This window comes from Equus caballus, chromosome 9 (assembly GCF_041296265.1).
Source record: "Equus caballus isolate H_3958 breed thoroughbred chromosome 9, TB-T2T, whole genome shotgun sequence".
NCBI classification, from domain to species: domain Eukaryota; kingdom Metazoa; phylum Chordata; class Mammalia; order Perissodactyla; family Equidae; genus Equus; species Equus caballus.
This window is the reverse complement of record NC_091692.1, coordinates 88,755,625-88,770,577: the sequence shown is the minus strand read 5'-3', so window position 1 is coordinate 88,770,577 and position 14,953 is coordinate 88,755,625. Positions and strand designations below refer to the sequence as shown.

The 14,953-nt window shown below is 40.4% G+C and overlaps 1 protein-coding gene across 6 annotated transcripts in view; it reads left to right on the top strand.

Annotated features, from left to right (window-relative positions):
* Positions 1–5,891: 5,891 nt before the first annotated feature.
* The window catches only part of TMEM71 (transmembrane protein 71), a 31,748-nt gene continuing 22,686 nt past the window's right edge, over positions 5,892–14,953 (top strand). The window contains exons 1-5 of one of the 6 annotated variants that reach the window (XM_070221843.1): positions 5,892–6,402; positions 7,757–7,838; positions 9,076–9,136; positions 10,723–10,935; positions 12,410–12,585. In XM_070221843.1, the coding sequence (XP_070077944.1) occupies positions 7,793–7,838; positions 9,076–9,136; positions 10,723–10,935; positions 12,410–12,585 (496 nt within the window). In that variant the 5' untranslated portion in view covers positions 5,892–6,402; positions 7,757–7,792. The remainder of the gene's footprint in view (positions 6,403–7,756; positions 7,839–9,075; positions 9,137–10,722; positions 10,936–12,409; positions 12,586–14,953) is intronic. The other 5 variants (XM_023648984.2, XM_070221844.1, XM_070221846.1 and 2 more) reach the window with 5 other exon arrangements.

Here is a 14,953-nt window from a genome sequence, read left to right as displayed (position 1 = left end):
TATTTATATCGAGAAGATCATTCTGGCTGTGGCTTGGAGAATGTATTGGAGTGAGGCCAAGCAAGCAACGTGATCAGATATTTATATTGAGAAGATCATTCTGGCTGTGACTTGGAGAATATGTTGAATTGAGGCCGAGTGACAGTTAGAATGTTGATGGAGAAGTTCAGGCAAGAGAAGGTGGCAGCTGGAGCTCCAGAGGTGACAGTGGAGGTGGAGAGCATATAACATTAAAGAGCTACACAGGGGACGTTGTTGATTATTCCCAGTTTTCTAGCGTGAGCAATTGGATGGAAGGTGATGCCATTCCATGGGACACAGGGTAACAGAAGAGGATGAGGCTTAGATAGGAAGGGAGACCATTAGTACATGAGGGGTTTAAGCAAGGATGGAGGTATGTTTATTTATTGGTTATAGCATTTTTAAGTTATTTTGTCAAGTACACCAATTTACATTAGCATTTCCCAAAGTGTATTCACAAGCATCCTGCCCCTCACAGAGCAGCCTGCGGACCAGCAGCGTTGTCTTCACCTGGAACTGGGTAAAAATGCAGACTCTTTACCGCTACCTCAGACCTACACTTTTCTACAAGATCCTCAGGAGATTCATAGCACGTTCAAGTTTTTGAAACATGAACGTTGAACACAAGTCTTGGGAGATGTTACATGACCAAGAGGTCTCTAGGGCAAGAGATTTGGAGAAATGGTAAGCTCATTTTTCTTGTGTGTAGTCACAAAACCCAGTATCATTTTAAAAGTTTGAGTCATCTCTATTTTAAAAACCTACTTTTCTTAAACTTTTCAAAAAAGTCACTTTATTGAGGTATGATTGCCATACAAAAAGCTGTACATATTTCATGTATACAATTTGATGAGTTTGGAGGTAAGTCTACACCCATGAAACCATCACCACAGTCAGTGCCGTAAACATATCCATCACCTCCAAAAGTTTCTTCCTGCCCTATCTCTCTCTCTCTCATTTTGTGGATAAGGGCACTTAACCTAAGATCCACTCTCCTAGCAAATTTCTAAATATACAATACAATGTTGTTAACTATCGATACTACGCTATACTGTAGACCTCTAGGAGTTGCTTATCTTTCATAACTGAAACTTTGTACCCTTTGACCAACACTTTCCTGCTTCCTCCTCCTCCTAGCCCCTGGCAACCACCATTCTACTCTCTGATTTTGTGAGTTTGATGCTTTTAGATTCCTCATGTAAGTGGGGCCATGGAATATTTGTCCTTCTGTGTCTGGCTCATTTTACTTAGTTTAATGTTCTCAGGTTCATCCATTTGTTGCAAATGGCAGGGTTTCCTTCTTTTTTAAGGTTGAATAATATTTCATTGTAGGTTATCCATTCATCCATCCATCAATGAACATTTAGGTTGCTTCTGTGTCTTGGCTATTGTGAATAATGCTGTAATAAATATGGAAGGGCAGATAGTTCTTCAAGATCCTGATTTCAATTTCTTTGAATATATACCCAGAAGTGGGATTGTTAGATCACACGGTAGTTCTATTTTTAATTTCTTGAAAAATCTCCATACTGTTTTCCGTAGTAGCTGCACAAATTTACATTCCACCAACAGTGCACAAGGATTCTCTTCTCTCCACATTCTCACCAACACTTGTTATCTTCTTGGTTTTATTGATAATAGCCATTCTAATAGATGTGAGGTGATGTGTCATTGTGGTTTTGACTTGCATTTCCTTGATGATTAGAGATGTTGAGCACGTTTTCATGTACCTGTTGGCCATTTGTATGCCTTCTTTGGAGAAATGGTCTATTCAGGTCCTTTGCCCATTTTTTAATTGGGTTGTTTGTGGTTTTTTGGCTGTTGAGTTAAAGGAGTTCCTTATATATTTTGGATATTAACCCTTTATCAGGTCTATGGTTTGTAAATATTTTCTCCCATTCAGTAGGTTGTCTTTTCATTTTGCTGATTGTTTCCTTTGCTGTGCAGGAGCTTTTTAGTTTGAGGTAGTCCCACTTGTCTATTTTTGCCTTTGTTGCCTGTGCTTTTGGTGTTATATTCAAGAAATCATTGCCAAGATCAATGTTGGGAAGATTTTGTCTGATTTTTTTTCTAGGAGTTTTACAGTTTCAGGTGTTAAGTTTAGGTCTTCAATCCATTTTGAGTTGATTTTTGTGTACGATGTGTATGATTTTTGTGTATGATAAGGGTCCAATTTCATTATTTTGCATGTGGATAACAAGCTTTTCCAACACCATTTTTTGAAGAGACTATCCTTGCCTCATTGTGTATTCTTGACACCCTTGTCAAAGATCAGCTGACTGTGTATGAGTGGGTTTATTTCTGGGCTCTCTATCTGTTTCATTAGTCGATATGTCTGTTTTTGTGACAGTATCATACTGTTTTGATTATTGTAGCTTTGTAATATATTTTGAAATCAGGAAGGGTGATAGCTCCAGCTTTTTCCTTCTTGCTTAAAATTGCTCTGGCTATTAGGAGTCTTTGTGGTTTCATACGAATTTTAGTATTGTTTTTTTCTATTTCTGTAAAAAATGCCATTGAGATTTTGAGAGGAATTGCACTGAATCTATAAATTGCTTTCAGTAGTATGGACATTTTAACAATATTGATTTTTCCAATCTATGAACACAAGATGTCTTTTCATTTACTTGTGTCTGCTTTAATTTCTTTAATCAATGTTTTATAGTTTTCTGTGTACAAATCTTTCACTTCCTTGGTTGAGTTTATTTCTAAGTATTTTGTTCTTTTTGATGCTATTGTATAAAGTAAAATGGGATTGTTTTCTTATTTTCTTTTTCAGATAGTTTGTTGTTAACATATGGAAACAACTGATTTTTGTATGTTAATTTTGCATCTTGCAACTTTACTGAATTCATTTGTTAGTTCTAACAGTCTGTGGGGGTTTTGAGGCATCTTTCGAGTTTTCTGCGTATAAGATCGTGCCATCTGCAAACAGGGATAACTTTACTTCTTCCTTTCTTATTTGGATACCTTTTATTTCTTTTTCTTGCCTAACTGCTCTAGCTAGGACTTCCACTTCTATGTTAAATAGAAGTGGCGAGAGCAGGCTTAAATTAACTACTCACCCTTTTCTCCTTTCACCCGCATAACTTCTGTTAATAACTTAGAACTGAGCATCCTGTGGAATGTACTTTGAGAAATGCTAATTTATACCATGAAGAATAGAGGTTCTGAAGTCGGTTCTCCCTAGATTTTAATTCAGTTATTCATTGATTCTACAAATATTTATTGATAACCTGTTATATGGCAGGCACTATTCTTAATACTGGAGCTATAGATATAAAAATGACAAAATTCTCTGCCTCCACAAAGCTTATATTGTAGCTGAGGAATATATTTAGCATTACAAAAAATAAGTTGAAGGTATGTTACATAGCGAAAAGTGCTAAGGGGAATAAAGCAGGGAAAGAACTGGGAGCGGGTGTGGAGGGCAATTGAGTTAGTGACCAAGGCAGTTGAATAAAGAGCTAAGGGAGGGGAGGAAGAAAGCCCTGTGACTACTGGGGGCATATTCGGGGCAGAGAGAAAAGAGTGAGGCAAAGATCCTGGAGTAGGCACAGGTCTGATGCTTAAGGAACAGCAAGGAGACGAGTGGAACTAAAGAGAGGAGAGCAAGGGGAAGCTGCAGGGTTGGAATTCCGGCTCCGGCATTTGGCAATGTTGGGAGACCTGTAAACTCTCTAAACCTCCGTCCTGCATGTGGATAATAATCGTACTTATTTTCTAGGGCTGTGTGAGGTTCAAACAAGATGGAGTATGTACAGTGTTTTGCATAGTGCCTGGTTCATAGGAAATACTCAAACATGTTTGATGTGATCATTATCACTTGTAAGTTAAGAACACAAGCTCAGAAGCCAACCTGTCAGGGTTTGAATGCCAGCTCCAGCAGCTCACCATTTACTGGCTATGTGACTTTCTGCAAGGTATTTAACCCTCTGTGCCTCAGTTTTCTCACCTGTAAAATGATGATAACAGAGCCTCTCTTGTGGGGTCTCTATGAGGATTACATGTGCTAGTATATGTAAAGGGCTTAGAACACTGCCTGGCACATAGTAAGGTCTCCATAATGTTAGCAATTATTATGATCATTAATGAGATCCTAACATGTGCCCGATCTGTAAAGGAACAGAGCAAAGTCTTTTTGATGTCAACCTTTTGGGAAAGGGCACTAGTGCACACAGGGAGAGCAGAGAGTCTTGAACAAGTCGAAAGGACTTTGAACTTTTTCCCTCCTACTCTAGAAGACATTAACCAAGGCTGGAACGAGTAGGATGAGGAACAGGAAGAACAGGAGAAATAGGAAGAGAAGGAGAAGAAAGAGAGCTATGAATTACAGGAAAGGGGGTACCAGACTCCCGGAACAGCTCTAGAGCAGAATAGCTACCTGGTAAACCTGGGCAGAGTGACCAGACTCAGCCTTGAATAAATGTGCCTGTATTCTAAGGATGATGTAATAGCAACAGAGAGACACTGACCAAGTAAACTAGAATAATGGATGGCTCAGAAAGCAACATTTGTTAAGACTATGTATTAGTTATCTATTGCTGTGTAAAAAGTTACCCCCAAATTTGGTGCCTTAAAACACCTTTTATTATCACCCGGTTTCTGTGGCTCAGGAATCTGAGCAGTGCTACACTGGCTCCTCTGCTTCTGGGTGCTTCACAGGCTGCAATCAAAGTGTTAGCTGGGGATGAAGTCATCTGAAGGCTCAACTGGAGAAGGATCCATTTCCAGGCTCACTCACACACTGTTGGCTGCATTCCTGGCTGTTGGACTGAGGGCCTCACTTCTTCACTGGGATTTGAGAAGAGCTCAGATCCTTGCCATGGGTGCTTCTCCAATATGGCCACTTGCCTCATGAAAGTGTGTAAGCCAAGAAGATAGTACAGAGTTCAGCCAGGCAGAAGCCATAGTCTTTTGCAATCTAATCATGGTAGTGACAACCCATCCCTTTTGTCTTATTCTATTCAGGAGAAGCAAATTACTAGCTTCAGCCCACACTGAAGGGGAAGGGATTACGCAAGGATCCTTGAGGGCCATCTTTGAAAGCTGCCTACCACAGACTATATGGTCTCTCCTCCTAATAACTTCTGCTGCACGGAGCATGTCCTACAGAAGATCCTGCCAGTGGCCTAACCTAGGGGGGACAGGGAACCCCAAAAAAGAATGAGATTAACTTTTCTGCCAGCTTGACCAACTGGGGCCTCAGAAGAGAAGTTGATATACAGAAAACAGATAAGGAATACATCTTGCACATCTGAGCTGAGGACTCACTTATTTCTCATTTCTTTTATCTCATTTAATTCTCCAGGTCATCCTGTGAAATATATACTATTACATTTATAATTGATAAAATTGCAACTCAAAGAGGTTAAGTCATAAATCTGAAGACATACAGTCAGTATGGCAGGGTTTGAATCTCAGTCCATGTGACTCCAAAACCCACACGCTTTCCACAACACAATGTGCTTCTGTTGCTGGAATGTGTATTTCTTTTATCACTTACAATACCAGAGAGTTGTAGGGAGCCATCAACAGCATCAAGTTCTTTGATCTCTACTAAAATATAAATATAAAATGTGAAATGCCACCCACAGAGTTTCTTGTAAAGCCCAGACTTCGGTGGATCAACATGTTGCCCCTGCAGACATTTTCAGAAGATCCAGCTCCTTGTATTTCATCATATTCTGAATTCAAGAGCATCAGTGCATTATCCCCAATAAATTTAATTGATTTGGACAAAGCACTACTCATACTGAAAATGGCCAGACGATGATAACCAAGAAGTGTTGCATCTCTGAAAGTTTTTCTTGTGTTCTCGCAGCTAGGGGTGACAAGTTAGCTCAGAAAAGCATCCTTCCAGTGACCATGATGTAGCCAGCTGGCCTGACTCATGGGCAGCACATCCCCCGCTGCTGGTGAGACAATCTTGAGTCCTCACCATGCACCTCAGCGTGAATACCACCACTGATGTGAGCCCAACAGGAAGTGTGACCTCATTCTGCCTCTCAGCCTCAGGTTCCGCAAGCTGATTTTGAAAGAAAACAAGAGCAGTTGTACGGCTGACTTTCCCAAGAAGTACGTGCTCTTCTATTCTAGAGACAGCCAAAAGAACAAGAGGCCGCTGCAGACAGAACTTCTCTGTAAACACTTGCACATGGCCATATGTGCAGCCATCTATTAGGAGGAGACGAAGATGGGATTCCCCTTTATTGAGAGACTTCTGCGCCTTTTGACGCTCTGACGTTACTTTCAGCTGAAGAACTGCTAAGTCCTGGATTTCTCCGCTGACTGTCAACCACAGGAAGCTCGGTAGTTCAGTAATTATTTTGTCATTTATCAACTGGAAAAGAGACTGGGAGCTCCCTTTGGAAGGAACATGTATGAGCAAATTATTTTTCAGAACAGATGTCTTGCTTTGATGGAACTAGTAGATGGGATGTGTTTCTTGAAAAGTTTAGAGCTGTAACTAAAGTCCTTTTCTGTGTTACTAGTACTAGCCGGTTAGTATACTGCCTGTGGTCTGCTGCAAGCATTTGTAAGATACAGTAATAAGAGCTCGCTTTTGCCTCAGGACTATTGGCCTAAAATTAAACTTAATGCTTGGGAAAAACTAACATAGGTTAATTTCATATTGTATGTTCATATTGTATTGATAAAAAATCAAAAGAACAAGTGACATACTGTTATATTATAGTGCAAACAATATTGTTTTTTATTCCAAACCAATGAAATCTATGAATGTGTGCTTTGATTTAGAGATTTTCCAAGGAATGCCAGAAAGTTCACTTGACTTCTCTAAAGGTCTCTAAAAGCCAGGATCTATATTTTCTAGCAAGTTTTGTACATGCTTTATTGAAAGAATCAATTTGGAGCTGTAGAATTAAATTATTGATTTAATGTATGGCAACTACAAACACAACCCGTTACTAGTTATGGATTTTAAAAATGTGGATGGAGGTGATGAATCAGAAAAGAATTTAGTTCTACCTTGTAAAGCTATTAGAGCAGTGATATATACAAAGTTAAATAGTCAACAGAAGGTAGATCTCTGTGATGAGTGGAAGTGATCAAAGTTTACATAATTTACACACTTGGATATATGTTTAATTTGTACTTGAGAAAGTAAATTATATGTTCATGAGAACTGAGTTTTGAAATCTGCCCAGTGGTGTACTATTTTTAGTGCAATCTTGCTGATGCTGCTTAGGAATGTCCAGGCTGATATCAACTACAAAAGATCACTGGCCTTCTCTCTGCCTGCCTGTCAATGGTTTCTGGTGTTGGGTAAAAGACAGACACCAATCCCCAAGCATTGTTTGAAACTTGATAAGGTTGATGTGTGCTGGCTGATGAAAATACAAACATCCTAATTTAGAGGGTTCTAGAACAAATCTTTTTTCCAATTTCTTAATCAAATAATTCATTTTCATTGTTTTATTTTAGTTACAAGTCAACCTTCATCAGTCTAGCTTGCCCAAATAAAATCTTGCTCCTATTTACAGAAAAAAGATGGTTTAGGTGCACTGAGCAAGACAACAGAAAATGTAGTATAAAATCAGAGAGGCAGACACAACCTCAGTGGTTCTTCAATCCGGTCTCCTGCTTTCAATCTTCTTTCTCTGTATTGTTTCAGTAAACAAATCTGACTAGTGCAATTAGTAGATGCCATCTGTTTTGGCATCATTTTTCTATTTTTAACATGCAATCCACCTTTTTAAAACGTCTTTTGCAGAAAATCTGTGAAGTTTGAACAAGCAGCCTTCCCAAGATGTACCGAATTTCTCAACTGATGTCGACACCAGTCGCAAGCAAATGTAAGAGAACCGCTCTACGCAATTATCTTTCAAACGATTAGACTGCTTTTAGCAATTTCCTTGCTTTGATTTTGCTGATACTCATACCATTAACCATCTGTCAGGAGCTTCTGCTTCTTAAATGCCAGTGCTCACTTTGGCAATGATTTTGACTTCATTTCTTTCCTTGATAGAAATGTGGTATTTTTCCTTTTAGTAGAAAAAAAAATCACCACTTTTTTTTTAGATGCCTATGCATCAATGTGAAAGGAGATCGTTTATCAGCACTATTAAGATGCAAAACTGTTTGTCTATAAAAAAAATACTGAATGATTTTGATAGCTACTTGCAGAAAATAAGGGCGTTGCTAAAACGGTAGTGGTTTCAAGTCTCTTCCTTCCTCTTATCATTTTCTCCCCACACTCTGCTTCTAACCCTCCCTCACACACCTACAATTTTCTCTTTACAAATCAACCAGCCCAATCTGCAAGTATAAATTCCTTTCTTTGTCTTAGATATTAATTGTCAGTAATGGAGTGAAGTTTCACTGAGCCTGTCTGTTAGAAGAATTCACACCATTACTCTACAATATAGAATTCTGCTTTAAAGCTTAGAATATTAATCAAGAGCGACTTCTCCCAATTGAAATCTGTTGCCATACCTTCAGTTAAACTGGAATGAATGAATGCATGCTTTTTTTAAATTAAGAATGCTCTCAGGCTTCATACATTAGGAAATCATTTCCATAAAACAAGGCAAAACCTTATTTTTTTCCTCCGCTAACGTCTTTTTGCTCATTACTTTTACAATAGAAGTAGTTTAAAATGCATGACTGAAAGAGAGTCCAGGCAGATGACTGAATTCCTCAAATTACTGGGCAAGCTAAAATAACCAGCATGTTGGGTAATTGATTTTGGTTTTCTACAGCTTCACACAAGGTGTTTTCTTCAGCCTTTTCACAAGTCAGTTTGAGGTTAATGATTTATTATCGCCTCATCTTGCACTCAGGCACCTCCACAGGAGTGATGAGTGAGATAAGAAGCAGAAGATAGAAGCCCCTAGGTTAATTCTTGCTTTCTTTAGAGGCCTGGTGACAAGTTGCGTTAGTACTGATTCATTGGGTGGCTGTACCAGTTGGCGTCTCTGCCGAGGCTGGGACACCAACTATTCACACCTTCTCTACCAGCTTTCCTGTTGGCAATCATGCATGTTGGTGAGATGTGATAAATTTGTACTTCTCTCTCATTTGCTTATGCAGGTTCTTCTGGATCCAAGAAAGAACATGCTGAAAAGCCGTCTCCCACATGCATTTTCCGAAGGTATCCCATGGGACTTTTCTCGAGAATGATCAACCAAATTCTCTTCCTGCATGCCTTATTTTGTTGTATTCTCGGTTTAAAAATATTAGTTTTAGCTATTATCCAGTTTTTGTATGTGTTTATCTTTTCAGTTCCATGCACATACAAAATGAAAACTTGCCTAACCCAATCATGGAATTTTTGAGGGGGAAGGGTGGATGCAAATTATTTGTTCGGTGAGTGGAGAAACTACTGAATACTGATGTATGGCTACTGTTTCTCAAATTGGAGTTCTCATAAATATGCTTTTCTATCACACTTTACAAGGGCAACGAGATTCTATACCAATGCACAAGCTAGCCAAATTTCCTGCTCCACATGGAGAGTCTACCACTTTGTTCAAGTTCTGCAATGAAGACTTTTTTCTTTTCCTCCCTTCCTTTTTCTTCTTTCCGCCTGTCTTTTATTCCTTACACGAGCATCAGTTGATCTTTCCTCTAACATTTTCTGAAATGTGCCAATGGTACAAAGGGACCATGCGTTGGTATTAGAACCTGACCCTTTTTGTAAATTCTAGGCCTCTGCTACTAGCAAATGAACCAGCCAAGGATGAGCAAGCAGGTCATGTGGCAAGAACACATGCTTTAGAGGCATATGGACCAGGGTTCAAACCCTAGCTGTGCCATTTACTAGCTATGTAAAATATCCAAGTTATTTGCTGTTCTGTCTCATTTTTTTTCCTGCTGTACAATGAGGATAATAATACTCAGCTTTTAGGGAGGTTTGTGAAAAGTAGATAAAGCGTGAAGTATGGGCCAGGCCCATAGTAAGATTTCAATAAGTGATATCTATATTTAAAATAATAATTTACTAACTTTAATGCATGTATTAATTGTGAACAGGCTTTTAAACTAAGACATTTATCAGAAATTCAGTAGATTATAAGGTGTGAGCTGGCCTTACAATCATACAGGCATGTGGTCGTTTTTCAAACCTAAGACACAAACAGATTTATCCAGTAGGACACTTGCCTGGATACTAAACCAGAGAAGGTAACTGAGCTGTCACTTGTGCGGCTGACCTAGAGGGAAACTGGCAAAGGTATGTTTGCCATGTTTGCATGTTTGCTCTCTGATGGCATGCTCCCCCTATAATTCATATGTGTCTGGCAGCTGCATAGTTATAACTTACCTATTACAGTGACAAGAGTAAGGACATAGCAATTGGAAGGCTGTTCAAGGTAAGGGGGAATGGAGAAACTATGAGCTCCTGACATCCCAAATAGCCTATTTTGCAATTTTTTCCATCCAAGAAAATGGGCTAATGTCAAGGGTGTAGGTGCATCATAGGGTGAAGAAACTGACGAGCCATACTGTTTCATTGAAGTGTTTCAAACAGAAAGCAGCACTACATAGCATACAGTTCAATGCAGTCAGCTAAGGAGACGAAGCCCAGATGATTAAGAGTGACATTCTTAGAGTTGCATAAGTAACTGGTAGCCATGACTGCAAAGAGGTGCTTTCCTTCACGGTGATTAGAAATGTGATTTTTGTGTGACTGAGTGGACAGCATAGAGATTTAAAGGACTTTCCTTATTCCCTCTGTAGTCTTTCCTGTGATTTCCTGGATGGTGACAGTTCCTTTGAATGCTGCTCCATAGATCCCCTGACAGGCTCCCACTTTAGCTGCCGCCGAAGTCCCAGACTGCTCACCAACGGCTACTACGTTTGGACAGAAGACAGTTTCCTCTTTGACAAAGATGGCAACATAACTCTGAGCCCATCCCAGACTAGTGTTCTGTACAAGGAAAACTTAGTTCGGTAAGTAGAAGATAGCACATAAAAGAATCTGAAGTCCAATCCAGTCATTAATTATTCACTCATTCATTTGTTCATTCAACAATCATTTATAAGGAGCCCATTGCTGCTCCTGACTGTGGGAACACAAAGGCTGATGAGGGGCAGGGATAACTGACATGAAAACAAACAAAAGTAATGAAGCCATGCAGGTGCCGCGGTAGACGTCTGAATAGAGTGCAAGGGAGGGAAAAGGAGCGTTGGCCTATTTTGCTTGGAAGGCAGGTAAAAACAAGCTTCCTAGAGATGAGGATGCCTGATCTGAGTCATGAGAGGTGTTAGGATGTTAGTTAAAATAGAAGTAGGAAAGGGGGCTTCTGGAGAGAGAGAACAGGCATGGAGCTCTGGGAGACCCTGATACAATTTGAAGAATGGTGAGTAGTTTGGTAAGGATCCAGCTTAGGGTGGAAAGGGATGTTCTGCAAGAGAGAAGACTGAGCACAGAAGCAGGGGCTGGATGGAGAGGGTTAAATTCCAGGCTAAGGAGTTGGGCTTTATTCTGTGGGTAAAGAGGAACCATTGACAAATTATCAGATTTATCCTGAGCGAGATAACACTGATTACCACGTAGAGGATGGATTGTAGGAGTGTGGATGTGTGAGTCGTCAAAATCTTTTGGAAATGCAAAGAAAATCATGTCACCACCATCGCCCTGCCCTTGACATACTTCAGTGGTCTCCCTTTGCTCTAATGTTAAATTTCAACTCCTCTGTGCAACCTTCAAGGTTTTCATTACCTGCCTTCTTTTACCTTTCCAGCCTCATTTCCTAGCATGACCCTGTATGACATCTACTTGTCCTTCACTGCAGCTCAGAGCTCTCCCATCCCAGGAGATTAGCAACGCCCCTCCCAGTGCTCTCAGGGCAGCCTTCAGTTAATTCTGTCAGAGCGCATATCCCCTACAGAGCGCAGAAAGCAAAAGCAGAGACTATGGAGCCAGACTGCCCCGATTAACATCCCAGCTATGTCACTTACCAGCCGTATGACCTCATACAACTTACTTAGCCTCTTTGTGCCTCAGTTTCCTGATCTAAAAAATGGGGTAACAATAGTACCTACCTCACAGGGGTGTTCCAAAGATAGCATGAGTTACTATATGTAAGTCACTAAGAAAGACACTTGGCACAGAAGAAGCTCTATGAAAGCATTAGCTGCATCTACATTATTCTTGTCTTTCTCCTGTACTAGATTGGGAACTTTTTGTACCCAACGTCTTGTCTTTTATCTCAGTATCCTTGACACTGATCCAAGCATGTGGCACACACAGAAATTTAAGAAACTTCTGTGGAATGAATGGAGGGAACAAATGAAATGAGCTTTGTGGACCCGGGTTGTGGAGATGTGCTCCGTGCATCAAGTTACTTTCCTTGAATTCTCTGTGTTGAACCTGAGGTGACGGCTATTCATTATTTACCACGCTACTTTCGTTTCCCTCCAGAATATTTAGAAAGAAAAAGAGAATCCGCCGTTCTTTTTCTTCTCTCTTCAACTTCAGTCCCTCTGAATCCTGGCTGCACGGAAGTAGGTTCGATGATGTTGATTCTTCCCCGATTGAGGACATCTGGTTGGAGGGGGTCAGAAGGCTGGACACGCACCAGCGCAGCGAAAATGGTGGTGAGTCCGAATCCCCTTTACCTTTGTGGAATATCCTTTCCAAATGGGCAATAGCCACCATGTGGTCCTGGACCAGTGTAAAGTCCAGATAGAGAGGATGAGCCACATTTTAAAAAGTCACCTAAAGTTCTCTCCAAGCTACTTTTAAGATCCAAATACATATGTGTCCATATCATGCAAAATAGCCTAATTTAAGTGTGTAAATTATTAAGTTGATAATACCTAGAAAATATTTCCACAGCTCCAACATATCTTTTCTGTACAGGATATTGATGGAGAAAGGAGACTGGACTCAGTGTTCAGGTCCTAGTTTGGGCACATTGTGATAGTTACTTAACTTTGCTAAGTCTCAATTTCCTCATTTTAAAAACAAGATATGTACACATAGTGTGATAATTATATATATATTCCTGTTGAAATACATGCTATATGTATACATTTGATATATTACATATACATATTATGTAATATGCATATATGCAAATATGCATATATGCAAATACATGTATATATGCAAATACGCACGTGTGTGTATGTGTAGGTATACATAGATATGTATATGAACACAGTGATGGAAACTCAAAGCATATCTTAAAGATTAAATGGGACAATGAATGTCAGGCACAGTGCAAGGCTGGTGCTCAGTAATTTGTAGTGATAATTATTTTTATTACTAGAATAGAAGCAATGGATATTTGTTGAGCCCCTACCACCTGCAAGGCACTGTGCTAGGTCTGGGGAGACAAGGGTGCATACAAACAACATCACCCCTGTCTCTAGTTTACTAGCCAGCGGGGTGGGGTCCACACCTTTGTTAAATACTTGCACAAGCAAATACGAAACACTAATTGTGGTAAGGGCTGTGAAGAAAAGGTAGATGATGTCATGGGAGATTTGACCCATTCACAAACTCAGGGAAGGCGTCCCTGTGGAAGTGGCAATTGAGCTGAGTTCTAGATAATGAGAGGGGCTTTTGTGACAAAGGGGGAAGGCAAGAGCATTCTGGGCTGAAGAGACGAAAGAGGCTGACATCGGGGGAGGCTAGTGAGTAGGTTTGCTGGATGAGGAGAGACCACATGCATGGTTTGGAACATGTTAGGTGTAAGTCCCTTTGGGACATCCAAGGGGCAAGTCTATCCTGAGCTCAGAGCGGAAGTCTGAGTTACAGCTATAAATGTGTGAGTGATTTCGGTCCAGGTGGTTATTGAAGCCACAGAGTAGATGAACTAGATTAGGAAGAGGGTAGAGTTGGCAAAGAGAGAGTCTAGAATGGAACTTAATTAACTCAAACATTGAATGGATGAATAGGACAGGATTAGCCTGCAAAAGAGATAGAGAGGAGGCATTCAGAGAGATGAGCGGAAAACCAAGAGAGCATTGTGTAAGGAAAATCAAGAAGAAATAGTGGTTCAAGAAGGAGGGAGCAGTCAACAGTGGCAAATCATGCCCAAAGATTAAATAGGATGACAACTGGTGTGGTTGACCTGGAGGTTATTGGTGGTGGAGTGAAGGGGGCAGAAAAGAACTGGGAATACGTGAGGAGAGTGTGGGAGGTAAGGAAATGAAGACATGGGGTATTGAGGACTCTTCAAGATGTCTTCTGGGAAAGTAAGGCGAGAGACCAGGTCCCTTCATACATGCATTCGACTTTGATCGCACTCATCTGCTCTCAGTGTCCCGAATGGACCACGTTCTTCCACACCTCTGTGGTTTGCTTGTGTTCCTCATATGCTGGAATTTATTCCTTCATTTACTTGGAAGATTTTACTGAGGGCCAACTATGTGCTAGGCACTATTCTACACATTGGGACATAGTGCTGAATAAAACAGACAAAACTACTTGTTTTCATGGAACTTGCATCCCTTATTCTGGAAGATAGACAATAAATAAGTTACATAGCAAGTTAAAAAGTGGTAAAGCAATAACAAACGAGGAAGCGATGGGGATTGCAAGTTTAAATAGGGTGATTAGAAGGGCCCATTGAGAACGACTTTGAGCACTGACTTAAAAGTGGCAGCAAACCATCTGGGCGAGGAACAATGCCTGCAAAGGAAATGCAAGTGCTAAGGTTCTGGACTAGGAGCTCCCCAGGGGCTGAGTGAGCAGGGAAAAGAGAGGACAAGACCTCAGAGGGGAGAAGAAAGGACAGGACCTCAGAGGGGAGTGGATGGGTGCAAGGCAGGAAGGACAGGGAGCTGGGAGGCCATTTCAAAGGGCTTTGCCTTCTACTCTGAGTGAAAGGAGAAACCACTGCAGGATTTTGAGCAAAGAAATAACGTAATTCAATCTACATTTTGGCAGGATACCTCTGGCTGCTGTGTTTAGATGTAAGGTAGGTATCGAGGCAGAAGCAAGGAAACCAGTTAA